The following is a 17,405-nucleotide window of genomic DNA, read 5'->3' as shown; positions in this document are numbered from 1 at the left end:
ACTGATATATTCATGTATCATCAGCATATAAACTGATATATTCATGTGTGTATCATCAACATATAAACTGATATATATGAGCCGAAAATATGTCTGTGCTGTGCGCTGTTTGTACCAACAGTTTTCAAGCGTGGGGGTGGGGGGTCAGCGTGAGGAAAGAGGCAGTGTGAGTGCTGTCTTTAGCTTTGTAGCTATCGCGCTGGTGTTGGGCACCACTAGCTTAGTGCTATGTCGATGCCGATGTGGGAGTGGGGACAGTTCAGTTCAGTAGGTGGAGCACTCAGTTCTGTTGATGGGGCGGGGCGCCCCACTTGTATAACGAACACACACTCACGCATATATTTGACCAATGCTGTGAGATTAAGGGGTGTGCAGGGTGCTGCAGCACCCACCAATAAATGCCAAAGATCATGCAGTAACTATATGCATCTGCTACACGTCTTTAAATTTTAAAATCATTTGCTATTGTTTAGTTTAGTAAAAATTGCATAGAAACCAGCACTATTATTGTAGATCTGTGTACAAAAGATTCACGATCTAAAACTCACAAAAAAATTAAACAGATTATCAGCCTATGATTGATATTTTATGTACAATTGTCCAAAATATACAGTCTATTTTTCAGTGTTTATATTCAGAAAATACCACATGCACTGCTTAAGAGTATTATTGATAATATGAATTCACAGAACACCCTCCCTACTGAAACACTTTTCCATAGTTATGTAAATGAAGCATAAAGTGTTTTTTTTTTGTTGAGTTTCTAATTGATTTATTCTCCACATAATTCATCAAATTATTTCACGCAGTCTGAAAAAGGGACTTAAGTTAGATTCATTGCTCTGTAAACTAAACAGGTTAATTTTGTTTTGTTTATTCTGCTAACTCTGCACTTCCACTAAGTTTGAAATAGACGTTCTTATCTCTGATACAATAACACGTCTCTGCAGAGACTCACCGGCTGAATGCCATCAATCATGCAAAAAGTTTTCTCTGAGTTTTATCTGAGATGGAGGCACAGGTTACGGATGTGAGTTCTGAAGTTCACATCTTTTCTGGTATCGAAGGACTTCCCTCGAGGCTGTTTTTCCTCCCTATAAAGGGACAATAACAAACACTTTGACTCTTGGTCCAAAATGGACCTAATACATCTGCACAGGTTGGATGCCATTGTTGATCAATGCCAGGAGTTTTGCTTTTTCTTCTTCTGCTGTTTCAAAATTGACTTTGGAGGCCTGCGATATTTGGATTTTTCAGATGGCTTCGAGCAGCAAAAAGTCTTCTTATGAGTCTGTATTGTCTCTGGAAACTTGTGGCTATTACGGAGCCGTGACTTCGGAATTAGCGTCAACCTGCTGTTGCCTTTTCATCTGATTGTTGTCTCCGTGATTACTCTTTCTTTCTCCTCCTGCGCCCGTTCCACACCGTGAAACAGCTTTCTCCCTCTAAGCCTGCAGGTTGTGTACCGAAGCGATATGGAGCTCATGAAAAACTAGATTACGTCCAGTTGTTTTTGCCGCTGGGTAGAATTACCGTGGACCTTGTTATAGTTTGGATGTAGAGGGCATTTTGAACTGCCAGGCTTGGCATTCAATTACCCAGCAGCGTAATCGATGGTTTGTTTCGCCTTTCTCTTTCTTACACGTTGGATTTTTGTTAGTCAAGAGTTGTTGTTTTTTCCTCTTTTGCTTCAGTGTCCTCATGTGTTTCACTGCACATACATGTACAAATGACACTGGTTGGTGACTGTAGTTTTTCTGTACATCTCTTACACCCAGGACTCATTTTCACAGGTTCATTACAAAAAAAAAACTCCTGAACTTAGAAAGCTAAAGGGAAAACTCCTTGGATAAATCTTTTTACTGAAAAACAGGTTGTGATTATACTGTATGTCCATCTCCCAATTTTCTTCAAGGTTAATAGCATAGCACAAACGCAATCAGAGAAAATCCACATTTTGAGTGTTTTTTAGCTTTTTGTGCCTCTGTCATTCAGAAAAGTCTATGTGGTCGAAGAGTTTTCTTTCATACGTGCAAAAAAAGAAAGACCAGTAAAACTCTTGAGACAAAATTGATTTTAACAGACATTTGATGATCTTCCAGCGGATGACTAGTGGATGATTGGGTTTAACCACGTAGATCTGAGTTGCAGTTACGCTAAAAAGAAATGGTTATTGATTTTGACTGAGTCCTATATCTCCCCATATTTCAAAATAGAAGAACCGTTTTAGAGTTGCCCACAGGTTGACACGGAGGGCCAACAGGGGTCTTATTAACGTGATTTTTAATTCAGCTCCCTCGCTTCTACTAGGAGCACGAAAAAACAGAGGACAGTAAATAGTAGTTGTAATAAATAGGCCTGTCACGGTAACAAATTTTGCTGGGCGATTAATTGTCTCAAAAATTATTGCGATAAACGATAATATTGTTTGAAATTTGACAATAATTAGTAATTGTCAATTTTAAGAAGAAATTATTGTTAATTTTATTTTGATTGTAGTAACTTTTTTGACCACCAGATGGCAGTATAAGACTGTTTGAACCAAAGGATGGATAGTGAGGGATCGAGCAGCGTGGCTCTTTAAGAAAAATGGGAGGGAGGCCCCTTGACGTGACATGGACTGTCTCTCCTTCCTTTATTCCGATTCTCAAAATAGTGGACACTCGGTGTGGTTTGAGCTCTTCAGCATAGCATTTTTCACACAAAACTTTTAATAAAAAAATCAGTAAACAAGTTCTCAGCTTCTTTTTGCAGAGAAAAACAACTTCTTACACGAAGGCACGGGTTTCAACTGTGAATTTTGGAGCTTCGACAAGACGGAGGTTTTTTCCCCGAGGTCGGCCTGTTAGCTTAGCTCGTAGCTTAGCTTCTCAGCTTAGCTGCTTTTAACTATCCAAAAACACGATTTTGGACGGTTAAAACAGATTTTAAAAAGAGGAGAAAGGGAGGGGTCAGTGAAGAGCACCGGAGTTGAGCATTTGTCATCCAGTGTCTTCAGTAGAAAGAGAGAGACAAGAAGAAACGATAAAGCCGATAAATGAAAATGAGGTCGATAATTTTCATTTATCATGTGATTAATTGATTTATTGTTTATCGCGACAGGCCTAGTAAGAAATAAATAAAGCAGTATTGTGTAAAGAAAGGCACATTGACTGTTGCTTTGCTAGTAAAAGTTTTAAACACATCTTACATGATTGTTAGCACGCAAAGTATGTGTTGGGGATGAGTTTCAGCTATGGTCACAACAAATTTTATTAGGGATGTACGATATTGGATTTTTGGCCGATATGCTAATATGTTAAAACTTCTTTGGCCGATACCAATACTGATATTTTTTCCCCCTAGACCTACTTACAGAGACTACATAGCTTTTTCTGCTGTGGAATTAAAATACTACATTATTCTGCATGGTCTTTGTCAGTTTTGCCTGCCACCAAATACAGATGACAAAAAGGGGCTGAAAATGATGCAACACTTCAACTTGAATTATGTTTAATGTCAAATTTATTCATGACATTTACTCTCTCTAACACAATGACAACACTCGAACAGTGCAAATTTGTAAATTTTCACAAATCTATACTCAACCTGTTCACAAGCGACAAGTGAAAGTGCATACGTAGTGGTGCATTAATATATATACTTGACAGATTAAAAATTAACTTAAAATAGAAGTCTTTTATATCAATGAGTTATTTTGGTGGAATGTCCGATGTCTGATATTTAACTTTATCGCTAATATCGGCAGATACTGATACCATGCAGATAATGTCGTGCATCCCTAAATTTTATCTTTGTGTGTAAATATGTTTGAGCTATAACCATTTGTGTTTTTACCTTTAGCTGTGCTATCCGTCTTCAATCAGGTTAAAGACTCGTAACAGACTGTGCCAACAGTGAGGGCTCCTGTAGCTTGGTAGTCACTACTGAAGCTAAAGGTTTGAGCCCAGGTTGTATCAGGGAGCCCATCCTGTGTAATACAACTGTTAAAACTTTTGTACGAGTTAGCTCGCTGTTATAACGCATGAAGAAGGGAGCAACTAAAAGAAAAGACAATAGCATACTGTGCTAATGTTAGCTTGCCACTCTTATGGAAGTGGGGAAAAAAGCAAGGTTAGGATTGCTTAAGCTAATAAGCTAAATGGAGACAAAACTAGAGAGCCTAGCTTTGTTGATAACTGATGATTGGGGTGGCCCTTGGGTAGGCCAAATATTATTTTATGGTGACCGAAGCCACCACTGGCCACCCCCTGGCTCCGCCATTGCACCTGGTCATGGGTAAAATTGCTCCCTCCACTCCCAAGTATCCATCACTCAGTGCTGCCTTGAATAAGCAAAAAAAGAAGTCAACCTCTCTTCTTATACACAGTGTAATGCTGACCTATTTGAATATCTTATACCAAAAAAAAAAAAAAACATTTAGGTTTACTTGCATTCCCTGTTCAATTCCAGTCCAGAAAAACACTCATCTCAAAAATTTCAGATTCACTATTCAAATCTTTCAGTTACAGGGAACATCGGTGTGCCGCAACTTAATATAAACCTTTTTATACTTAAACCAAAGTGCAGGCAGTCCAAAGAGCAAAAACAAAACATGACATCAAGAAAGCAGAGACTCTTAATAGTAGCACATATTTACTGAAGGCAGGTTTGATGAATGAATATGAAAAAGTTAACTAAAGCCAAACACAAAGCAAAAAAAAAAAACAGCATCAAACCAAAAAGGGTGTACTACAAAATAATACAGAAAAAATATATATATATTTTCTCTGTGACCACAGCAATTGACCTTAACAAACACAAAAATGATGACAACAGCCTTTTTTATAGTTACTGAGGTCTAATTTTGTATGGCAGTAGCTAAGAGGCATCCCTAACACATACTCTGAGCACTAACAGATCACGCAAAATCTCTGTTTAAACTTTGACATGTAATGCAGAGGGAATTAATTATGATTGTTTTTAGTTAAATGGGATTCAGCAGAGCTTTCCATCTGCTCAAGACTCCCATCTGTTCCAGCTGGCTGTCATTTCTTGACAAAATGGAGCTTCAGTGATTATTTACACAATGTGACAGAATTTCAGTCAACTGTTCACTCATGCTTTTTCTTTCTCTTTCAATCTAACCTGCCACAGATTCCCTGTTTACTCACAATCCCTTCCGTTGCATGTAAATCCAAGCCCTCCCTGTTGTTGTTTTTTGTTTTTACCCTACACTTGGTGGTTGTTGTTTCCCAGACGTCACATTCCTCTCCCTGTCCCTCTAGACTCCAGTTGTCAGATGAGAACTCTGGACAGTGGCATCGGCACTTTTCCCCTCCCTGATTCAGTCACACGAGCCAGCGGTCGCCACATCCCCAAATCTGAATCCAGCCCAGGTGGGGTGACCGTTGGCTCCTCCGAGCACCAACAGGAACCCTCGTCTTCTCACCCGGACCCCTTGCAACCTGACGTGAAAGTGCCTTCCCTTCCAAAACCCCACCTGCACACTCCCACCACCAAAACCACCACCACCTTGGGCCACTCACTGTCTGACCCCACTGTGACCTGCAGCGGAAGTACCCGGGACACCCAGAGCCGCCTGCCTAAACTGGCATCCTCAGGTCAGTTATATGTCAAAAAAAAGAATGAAACACATTTCATCACATAAGCCAGAGTTTTGTTTATTACTTCTTGTTTAGCTAATCCTGGGAAAAAAGCATGCCGATAATGCCATCTGCTAGAAATAAATTCATTAGTCACATTTTTAAGTCTGATTTGTTAGGAATTAAAACTGATTACAAGTTTAGAGTGGTAGAAACTGCTATATTCACATGTGTATCATCAGCATATAAACTGATATATTCATGTGTATCATCAACAAATAAACTGATATATTCATGTATGTATCATCAGCATATAAACTGATATATTCATGTGTGTATCATCAGCTTATAAACTGATATATTCATGTGTGTGTCATCAGCATATAAATGACATCTGATTGTCCAATGATTGTTTTTGTAATATTGTCTAACTTTTTTTTAAAAATCATTTAACATCCCTTTAGGCAAACTCAGGCAAAATGATACCAAAAGGTTTACTGTATTTGAAAACTGACAAACGAAAATATTATCTTCGTTGATATGAAAACAAAATATCAAGACAAATTCCATCATCTGAGAGTGTAAGAGCATAAATATATATAAATAAAGATATAGAGTTCCATAAAGAAGTGCATATCACCTACCTATCTATGGAAAGTGTACAAACAACTTATAATTAAAAACAATAGTATTTAAGCCTATTATACTAAACCACTCACTGGTACTCAACATTTGAGCTTCAAACAAAAATCCCTTTCTGAAATACTGTCCGTCCATCCATCTGTGCATGTTGTGAGCATGATACCTTGAAAATAAATGTGGTACGACCTTTCGTTTTAGTGTGTGGCTACATCTAGAAGTAAGAAATGTAACTTTCAAAAATTGTGTATCGAGGTCAAAATCCAAGATGGCCACCACCATATTATATGTAAACCTTGTGAGCGCCATAATTTGAGATAATAAAGCAACAGCCCACTTTCCTTTTTGATATGTAGCTGTATCTAGGTATAAGAAAGTTTACCATAGAAAATGGGATTACCAAATCAAAATTCAAGATGGCCACCACCATATATACATATGTAAACTGGCCACCCTTGTCATTTCAGGAAACTATGCTTTCTAGTTTCCATATAGCTTAAAAGTAGTTTAAATAATTGGGGTGACTGTTGGGGTGGCTAAAGATTAATCTATGGTGGCCAAGGCCACCATTGGCCACCCCCTGGCTCCACCGTTGCACCTGTTGGTGGATTAAAATTGCTCCCTCTGCTCACCAGGATTTGTCACTCTATTCTTTACCTCTGTTCTTCTCCACAGTGTAACTCCTACCCACTTGAGTATTTCGCATTAAAAACATTAACATTAACTTCCATTCCCTGTTCGATTCCAGTCCAGAAAAACACTCATCTCAAAAACTACAAACGTTCACTGTTCAAATCTTTCAGCAACTGGGAACAACGGTGTGCCGCTTGTGTAATATGAAAACAGTTTTCTCTCAGACACAAACCTCTTAATATAAGGCGTATTCACTTTTTCTGAATTCTTTATTTATTTATATTCTGCATCAAGCACATTTGTTGTATTTTAGGCTTAGAGAGAGCCTCAAAAACCAGATCTGCGATCCATCTTTAACTTTAAAGTAGAACTGGGCCAAGATTCCATGTCAGAAATGGGTTGTTGTTTTTTTTAACTGTCCTCTAGGGCAAAAAGAGCACGAAAACAAACTATTACCATGTTAGATGGCATAAAGCTTGTTTATCTTTCAGGATGTAGGTAAAGTATCGGATGTCGCTGTCGTTGATGATACCAAATTTTCCTCCCGAGAGCTCGGGGGTGTACAGAAGAGAGGAAGTCGTCTGGTTAATAAACTCTGATTAAACAAAGAACCTTGTTCGCTCCGCTACTCCGCTAATTGAGAGGCTAATGCATCAACACTGACTCGTGACTCTCACCTGAGATTGGTGAAACCAGGACACTCGTATACCTCGAAAAATATCCACAAATGCAATTAGATAGGCATGTCAGCACAGCTATAGATCATAAAGACGTGCTGAGTGTGACATACGGCAGAATGGTTGATTAAAGCTACATTAACACACGAGGATGAGCGATAACGCACAGATTTATACCTACAGGTCCGTAGGCTGCATCTCTATCACCTCGGTAACGCTGCATAGGCAAGAGATGGAGTTAGCGTAAATGACAAGAAATGTATCATTTGCCTGAAAAGACCCAGTCTGTCCCAATGTTTGGAAAAAGAGAAAGAGGTGAAGACGTTTTCAGAAGCAGCCTGGTATTCTAATGCAGCTGAAAGTCTCGTGCATAAAAGAAGCTTCCGAATGTGAGACAATTAAAGTGGCACCTCTCTGAGGCGGCAGCAGGTACAGCGATAATAAGGCCTCGGACAGAACGATCAAAGGCTGGACACCATTCACGCTGCCTCGTCGGGATTTTGTGCAGAGAAGTGGACGTGAAACCAGTCGGATATGGGTTTTAGTTCAGTCTGTCCGTCAGCTGGATGGAAAATTAACAGAAAAAAATCCACTTTCTGCTGCCTACATGCTCAAATTTAACATTTGTGCTTCTTCTAATCATTCCTCGTAACCCCTCTCCATTTACAGATGTGATCAGGACGAAGAGGTTGAGCCTTGGTGCCCAACGCAGCACCGCCGCTGCTTCTACCGAAGACAAGGAGAAAGAAACGGAGAGGAAGATGAAAACCAAGGAGCAAAATACAGCCGGTGTACGCTGACTCAGTCTCCAACTGTTTAAACACACGAAAGCCTCAGAATATTCCTGTAAATCTCAAATATAAAGAAATCTATCATAACACCAAAGTTCATGCTCAATAATCCAGGTGAAAATCCAACACTGTTCAGTCAGGTCATCTGGCTGGGTCATTCTATCATAAAACAATAATTCCCAGCATTCCTTGAAGGATTGCATATAACGAAATTCTGCTCAGAGAATAATTTGGGAACACTTTTCACCACAAATTGTAAATATGCTAGTGCTTTTTTATTGTTTTGTTTTTTTAAGTAACTTTGCCTTTTTGTCCGTTATCAGCAAACAACCCTCCGAGTGTGCACGTACTCAGGCAGCAGCAGCGACACGGAGACCGAACCGGAGCGAACAGGAAGCACCGCGTCCTCGCCACAAAGAGCCCCGATCGACAGAACCAGGAGGACCGACTCTGGTTGGTTTGAGATCGTTTGTCTCCAAAACTGTTTGCAGATCTAGAGTTGTTTGTAGCGTTTCAATAATGATCGTTCTCTGAATTAACCTGAAACTAATAAAATGAAAATGACTGAAAACCAATTAATAAAGATAGTCAGTGATTTTAATTTTTTTGTTCAAGGGAATCGTTTAAAAAAAATAAGTTGATGAAACTGGCCTTGACTAAAAGGGTGGCACTCCTAGACAGGATTAAAAGTAATTTGCCCACAGGGATATGCTAAACTAGAGAAAGTGCATTTCCTGCAAAAATGCAGTGTGAATACGTATTGCTGAAGAACTTGATGAAAAACAGCCGAAATTAGCTAAAAACGTGCTGAAATGTAGCTGAAATGGAAGAACAAGCCTAAATAAGTAGAGTAAAGCAGTAAGAACACATATTTGCGGAATTAGGTTTAAATAAGCAGAAATTTGCACAAAAATTATAAAATTAGCTAAAAACATGCTGAAATGTAGCTGAAATGGAAGAAGAACAAGCCTAAATAAGTAGAAGAAAGTAGAAAGAACGCATGTTTTCTGAATTGTGTTTAAATAAGCAGAAATTAGCACAAAATTAGCTAAAATAGCTGAAATGAGCAAAAAAATAGTTGAAAAGGCAGAAAGAAACTTAAACTAGAAGAATGAAGCGGAAAGAGCTAAAATGAGTTAAAAAAAAGTGGAATTAGCTGAAAAGGCAAACATTTGCATAAAAACAGCTAAATTGTAGCTGAAATAGCAGAACTAGCAGGAAAAAGTTGAAACGAACATAAGCTGAAATTAGCATACAGAAGTTAATTAGCCAGAAAGAAGCAGAAATTGCAGGAAAAACTTGAATTTATCTGAAAACAGCTGAAATTACTTAAAGTAAATTCTAAAAAGTTATCTGAAAAGGTAGAAGATTAAATTAGCATAAAACTGCAGAAAGAACTGGTTTGCCCAAGTAGGCTGAAAGAATCAGAAATGAGCACATCACAGAAAAAAGCTAAAATTAGAAAAAGAAAAAAAAAACAGCTGAAAAGTAGCTAAAAAAGCAGAAAGATGCTGAAATTATAAGTAGGAAGTGCAGAGAGCACCTTTTTGCTGAATTGGGCTGAAAAAAAATGAATGAGTGCAAGAAATGTGGAAATGTCTGAAAAAGCTTAAATTTGCAGAAAAACGATTAAATAGCAGCTGAAATAGTAGAAAAAGCTGAAACCTTGATAAATAAGCTGAAAGGAGCATAACAAGCTGAATATAGTAGAAATAAGTTAGAAGAAGCACAAAAATGTTGTAGTTAGCAGAAAGAAGCTAAAAGGAGCACAAAACTGCTGAAAAAAACTGCTGAAAGTAGCTGAAAAATAGTTAAAATGTGCAGAAGGCAGCTGAAAGAAGCTGAAGCAGAACAAAATGTGAAAGGAACAGTAAAAGGTTGTAAACAGATATAAAGATTTGAAGGACGTAAAATGAGCTCAATTCATTTTCTATGAGGGAAAAAAGGCAGAAAAGGCTAAATATTTCAAAAAGCTAAAGTTGCACCAATACCAAAAGTCATAGCACCCTTACAAGCTAAATGTTTTGATTTACGATTTGTTGAAATAGCTTAAAAATTGTGGAAAGAGAAAGATGCTGAAAAACGTACAGAAGGAAAATGGCTCACAGTCATGTGAATGTTTCATAAATATTCACACAATGAATCAACACATAAAAACACACAAGAATGGTTCAGAACCAAAGTGGACTGTTCTGAAGTGGCCTTCAGAGTCCTGATCTAGATTGTGTTGAACATCTGTAGGAGCTGAAACCTTCAGACCTGAGACAGCTGGAACAGTTTGCTCACAAGGAGTGGACCAAAACACCCGAGGACAGGAGCAGAGGTCTCCGAGATTTAAAGAAATCACTTGATATATTAAATATTAAACCAAGGCTGCCATCCTTTTAGCCAAGACCAGCTTCATTTGTTTGTTTTTCAAAACAATTCTGTTCAAAATACAAACGCAGCGACTGTCTTTGAATATTTTTGCAGCATTTTTCATTATTAATATTGTTAGTTTCAAGTTATTTCAGTGTGTGTTTGTCTTTCAACAAGCTAACTGTATCCTCACTGGTTTGTGAAAGGCTCCAGCCGTTTTCACGCGTTTTCAATCAAACTTTCCTTCGGCTTCACAGCTGAGCAGAGAGAGGACACCCTGAAGAGGCGGAGCGTGGAGAAATCCTTGTCCATCATGGATTTCTACCAACACGAGGTGTTCAAGGACAGCAGGCGACTTTCCCAGTACAACTTGTTGCACAAGGAGTCCTCTCTCGATGGCAAAGCAGGAGACTGGCTCAGTGTGAGTATTTCTTTTTTTCGCTGCGGACATTTTTTACTCTCCGGGGTTTTCTTGTTCCTGCTTTGAGGATTGTTTGCAGATTTTGTTTTAAATAGAAAACACCCCCCTAATTGCTTTCGATCGCCTCAGCCGCTCCTGTCAGCAGGTATTTGCCTACGAGTATTTAATGTAGCTGAATGACAAATGAGGGTCAGAGAGCATGAAATGGCCTCTCCAGCCTGAGCGGACCGGCTCGGTGGGCCGACCAGACCCTCCCAACACGGACCCTGACACAAAAATCCATACTCTGCAAGCAAAACCTCTGACTAAACAAAACAAGACAACAATTGTTTATGTGAAGTGGAGGGGAAAAAACATCTACATTTACGTGGCGCACTCATTCTTATCACATCGGAGCGAAGGTTTCTGTGATTTATTTACCACAGAAATAGTTTTTAAAAGTTACGCTGTCTTTACAGCAGCGTATTAGGACAACTACCGTATTTTCCGGCATATAAGTCGCCGTTTTTTTTTGGCATAGATTTTCCTGTCCTTCCGCTTATATGCCGAAGAGACTTTTATTTTTTATTTTTTTTCCCTCTTCATGATACTTTTTATGACTGATGTGACTTATACGCCGGAAAATACGATACCTAATTTAAAAACAAGAATAAAACTACAAAATATAACATTTTTGGTAAAAATGCAGTGTGACTATTGCTGAATGGTTTAGCTGAAAACAGCTTTATAAGCTAAAGCGTACTTGACGTAGCTGAGAATTGGAACGATGAAGCTGCAGGAAGTGCGAAAAGGCTGAAAAATAAATCAAATAAATGCTGAAAAAGTTTACATTGGAGAAAAATGGTTAAATAAGCAGAAAAATGCAGTAATTAGCATAAAAGTAGCTGAAAAATATAAATAAAACTGGAATTATTGGCATGAAAACAAATAGTAGGGATGCATGATATTGGATTTTTGGCCAATATCTTATATGCCGATATGTTAAAACTTATTTGTCCAATATCCGATACCAATACCGATATTTTTCCCCCTAGACCTACTTACAGAGACTACATAGCTTTTTCTGTTGTGTAATTAAAATACTACATTATTCTGCACGGTCTTTGTCAATTTGGCCTGCCACCAAATGCAGATGTCAAAAAGGGGACTGAAAATAATGATAAAACTCAACTAAGTGCTATTAGCTTCTCAATGACGTCGGAAAGGACGGCCTGAAACTCGGGTAAGGCTACGTCGGAAAAATATCTCCGACTGAGAACGATCAAGGCTCAACGTAGTCCAAAAATTTTCAGAAGCCGATATCCTCATCGAATGAAAATGATTGGTTATCCAGAGCAATACACTCCATCGGTTTCTGATGTCTTTTGCCCTTGGCTGGTCGCGGCTGTATTTCCTTGCTTTGTCCAAAGCTTGAAGAATGGACCGCTGGTGAGGTTTTGTTTCTCCACGGTTGACCGCTCTCTCGCTTTCCTTTCTGGCCGCCATGACCTCATCGTAATGGTCGGAATGGTGGTTCTTGAAATGGTTAATTAGGTTCGAAGTGTTGTAGGACTTCGTTTTCGCTCCTCCTCGCATCAGAGACACTGAGCATTCATTCCAAATAGCAGTTCTGCTGTCAGTTTCCGACACTTTAAAAAACTTCCACACCACCGAAATTTTCACTTCTTCCTCTCCCGCCATGACCAGATCAGGTAGGCACGCATGACATCACATTGTGCTGGCGCTGCAGGCATCCTTGTCACTGTGTCGTCATACAAAAACAGCGCCTTTTATATCGGTGAGTTATTTTGATGGAATGGCCAACGTCCGATATTTAACTTTAACGCTAATATTAGACGATACCGATACCATGCCGATAATATCGTGCATCCCTAATAAGACATTTAAATTAAATGAAAGAATCACAAAAGTTGGACATAAGCAAAAAAACAAATAACAAAACAAAAGCCTAAATTAGCAGAAAAATACCTAAAACGTAGCTGAAAAGGCAGAAAATAAATGAAATTAGCAGAATTAAACTCAAAGGAGCAGTAAAAGGTTGAAGGTGAAGAGAGCTCCATTCATTTTCAATGAAAAAATGGCCGAAATAGCGAACTATTTCAAAAAGTAAAATTCCTACAAATACCAAACGTCACATCAGGAATGTCCCGAATGAGCCGAACGTTTTGATATATGATTTAATAAAATAGCACAAAATCTGTTGAAGAAATTTTGTGCCGAAACATGTACGGATGAAAAATGGACCTTAATTGTGTGACTGATTTATAAACATTCACACAATTAAAACATTTTAATTTAATCTACATATCTAAACAGTTCAATTACTCTGAGTTGTTTTTTTGTTTGTAACTTCAGAGCAGTAGCTGCATGTAAACAGGAAAATATTAGCGAGGAAAAAACGCAAATATTTCATCTTTGCATTATAATCAGCTGTTTTTTGTAACTCTGGTTAAAGTCATTCATTTTAAACAGTTTAGTCAAATATTGAAAAATGTTACGCTGAACTTCATCAAGTGGTGCATTTTAAATAAATTCACTCAAGGAGTTTTGCAGATAAATTGATATGCAATTCTGAAATGCAGGTCTGCACTCACTGTAAACAAAAACACCTTCTGTTAAAGAACACTACACGTCTAATTATTTAGATCCTCTAGTCCAGATTTAATCTGGGTTTTCATTAACAGTATGCAGTGTTTCCCCTAGGTCACTTACCTTGGCAGATTGTTCATCCGTTCTGATTTTTGTCGATGAGGGTGTGTGTGGAGAGACACGTCTGTGTCGCACACTAGCTTAGCGCTACATCAGTGCTGGTAGTTGTTGTTGGGGGAGAGGTTAGAGAAGCGGAGCGCTACATCTGTTTGTAGCGTTTTAGCTAGCGCATCTATGTTGCGTGTCGCTAGCTTATCGCTACATTAGTGCTGGCAGTTATTGATGGGATGGTTTGTGGGAGAGGTGAGCGAAGCGCTACATATGTTTGTGGCATTCTAGTTAGCGTGGCTGTATTACATGTTGCTAGCTTATCGCTACATTAGTGTTGGCAGTTGTTGACGGGGGTGGGTTGGGGGAGAGGTGAGAGAAGCGGAGCACTACATCTGTTTGTAGCGTTTTAGCTAGAGCATCTATGTTGCGTGCCGCTAGCTTATCATTACATCAGTGCCGGCGATTGTCCTGGGATGCGGGGGGTGGGGCAGGGTTGAAGGTGGGTGTTGTGGGTGAAGGACATTTCGGTAGGCAGGGTGTTCGGTTCTGTTGACAGGGCGGGGCGCCCTCCTTGGATAACGGTAGGTGAAACACTGATTTTCTTTGCCATTCTCCCATAATGCTCAGGCTTATGAAGAACTTGGGCAACAGTTGCTGTATGCTCAGTCTCTCCCATCTCACCTACTGAAGCTTGTAACTCCTTCAGAGTGCTCGCAGACGTCTTGGTGGTCTCTCTCACTATTATCCTTCCTGCACAGTCACTCAGTTTGTGAGGACAGCCTGCTCTTGGTAGATTTACACATGTCCCATATATTAATTTAATTTCTTGATGATGGGTGTAACAGAACTCCTAGGGATATAGGCCCTTGTAAAACCTTTCATTTCCATCCCCTGAGCTTAAACTTGGTGTGGTAGTAGCTGAAAGTCATCCTGAACACACATCTCGAGGGTGCGCTCTAAACCTCCGTTTAAAACTTTGCCACAGAAGTCGCTCAACAATTGGCGTTCCTTCAGAGAACTCGGGTTTCATTTGAAAAATTTTCAGGGATTTTCAGTACTCCGATAATGAAGTGCAAATGCTTTGAACGTAAATAAGTTTTGTGGCAGAATCGCAGCTAGTTGTCTCTGTCGACTCTAACCTCATTCCAACACGGCGGTGGAGCGGCTCTAATGATGAACGACTGCTGCTGAACCCATTTACCCTACATTATTCTCCTCAGAAAGACAATCTATGTGAGTGTCGTCCCCTCCTCACCCCTGGCCGGACACATCCATACTTGCGCCAGCCCCTCCCACCACCGCCTTACCTTTGTGTCGACGCTCGGGACTCCGGAGACGCCGTCACCGGCTCGGGCTTGTGGAAGTTTGGCGTCTGCTCGCGGGCCCGTGTCAGAGAGCTGTGATTTAAACGCCTTTAATAACCTTTCACAAACACTCAGGAGAGTGATGTAAAGCTCAGCGGCTCCCATCAGAGTCCTCACAGCCCACGCTGGCCTCCCATTCATCATCCTGACAACACCTGACAGGCCCTGCTAATGCCCCCCCCCCCCACCCTCCTGTCCTCACACTCTCCCTTTTCTTCCACGTGTCTTTCCTTGTCTTACCTCTATTTCTGCTCCTCCTCTACAACTCCTTGTCTTCTTTGAACACATTTTGTTGTTCCGTCCATTATTTTATTTTTTCTGACGTTTTTTCGCTTCCCAGCTCTCGTTCAAACGTAACCCGCGCAAGATTTGTCTCATATTTTGTGAACGGCTGCTGGCTACCAAGTGTGCTTTGACTTTACCTACAAAAACAGCGGGAGTGACAGAAAATAGGCCCACAACGGTGAAGCAATGTTAGGGTTAGAGTTGAAAAATGTTTAAACTTATCGGTTTAGCGAAGCTTTCCAAAAGCCATGTGTGTTTTGGTGTTGAACTCAGTCTTACTGATGCCCCAGTACGTGTTCTTGACAGCTTTCTGACTATTGTTTTTGTTTAACAGCAGATTGACTCAAATATTTTCACCTAGAGGTGTCCAAATACCAGTTCTTTTCAAACTGAGTACTTCCGTTTGGGTAATTGTCGATACCGAGTAGTTAATGAAGCAGTACTAAACATTACACAGTGACTTTAGAAACAGAAGTCTTTTTATTAAGAACACAACAAACATTCTATCACAAGCAAACTGTTTTTTCCACTATGGGAGTGTGCTGCTTGTGAGATTCAGTTTGTTTGTGGCTCCTCAGACTGATTAAGTCCTTTGGATGAAGGATGAAACGTCTCAGCAAAAAAAGAAACCGTCCAGATGACCTGACTAAACATTGTTGGATTTGTACCTGGATTATTGAGCATGAACTTTGATATTCTTATCACCAGTTTTTGGCTTCAAATGTCTCTACTATGGATATTGTTTATTTTTTGTCTTTGGTTGCCGGCAGAGTCAAGCAGGAAATGACATCACCGAGCATAAAATTGTATCAGTCAGTATTAAGGTGTTTTTACGAGTACAAGTACAAGTATTTGAGGCTGGTAGTGAGCCACCACTATTTCCACCCAAACATCTTCTCTGAAATTTTATCCTTGTCCAGTTCCACCATATTTGTTTTCCTACACAGATCAGTGTTTTCAATACCATTATACAAGGAGGGTGCCCCAAACCGACTTGTACCAAACCTAATTGTCTCCCCCCGTCAACAACTGCCAGCACCAACATAGCGTTAAGCTAGCCATGCGCAATACAGACAAAGCTACAAAGATAGTTACAGAAGTAGCTACAGAGATAGCTACAGAAGTAGCTACAGGTATAGCTACTTAAGTAGCTACAGATATAGCGACAGAGACAGTTACAGAAGTAGCTACAGATACAGCTAAATAGATAACTAAAGAGATACCTAGAGATATATACAGAGATAGCTACAGAAGTAGATACAGACATAGTTACAGAGATAACTACAAAGATAGTTGCAGAGATAGCTACAGAGACAGTTACAGAAGTAGCTACAGAGATATCTACCAAAGTAGCTACAGAGATAGCTACAGAAGTAGCTAGAGAGACAGCTACAGTGATAGCTACAGAGATATCTACAGAGACAGCTACAGAGATACCTACAGAGATAGCTACAGAGATAGCTACAGAGACAGCTACAGAGATAGCTACAGAGATAACTACAGAGATAGCTACAGAGATAACTACAGAGATAGCTACAGAGTTATCTACAGAGACAGCTACAGAGATAGCTACAGAGATAGCTACAGTGATATCTACAGAGACAGCTACAGAGATATCTACAGAGATAGCTACAGAGATAGCTACAGAGATAACTACAGCGATATCTACAGAGACAGCTACAGAGTTATCTACAGAGACAGCTACAGAGATAGCTACAGAGATAGCTACAGTGATATCTACAGAGACAGCTACAGAGATATCTACAGAGATAGCTACAGAGATACCTACAGAGATAGCTACAGAGATAACTACAGCGATATCTACAGAGACAGCTACAGAGATATCTACAGAGATAGCTACAGAGATAGCTACAGAGATAGCTACAGAGATAACTACAGAGATAGCTACAGCAATATCTACAGAGACAGCTACAGAGATAACTACAGAGATA

At 39.6% G+C, this 17,405-nt stretch overlaps 1 protein-coding gene across 1 annotated transcript in view; it reads left to right on the top strand.

Moving 5' to 3' along the window:
* LOC119429098 (nck-associated protein 5) overlaps nucleotides 1-17,405 on the top strand; it is a 90,036-nt gene that overhangs the window by 68,652 nt on the left and 3,979 nt on the right. The window contains exons 13-16 of the mRNA XM_037696816.1: nucleotides 5,268-5,603; nucleotides 8,204-8,325; nucleotides 8,649-8,778; nucleotides 10,941-11,104. Of these exons, the coding sequence (XP_037552744.1) occupies nucleotides 5,268-5,603; nucleotides 8,204-8,325; nucleotides 8,649-8,778; nucleotides 10,941-11,104 (752 nt within the window). The remainder of the gene's footprint in view (nucleotides 1-5,267; nucleotides 5,604-8,203; nucleotides 8,326-8,648; nucleotides 8,779-10,940; nucleotides 11,105-17,405) is intronic.

The sequence above is a fragment of the Nematolebias whitei genome, chromosome 23, assembly GCF_014905685.2.
Source record: "Nematolebias whitei isolate Nwh7 chromosome 23, NemWhi1, whole genome shotgun sequence".
In the NCBI taxonomy this organism is placed as follows: domain Eukaryota; kingdom Metazoa; phylum Chordata; class Actinopteri; order Cyprinodontiformes; family Rivulidae; genus Nematolebias; species Nematolebias whitei.
This window is presented reverse-complemented; position numbering and strand designations above follow the sequence as displayed.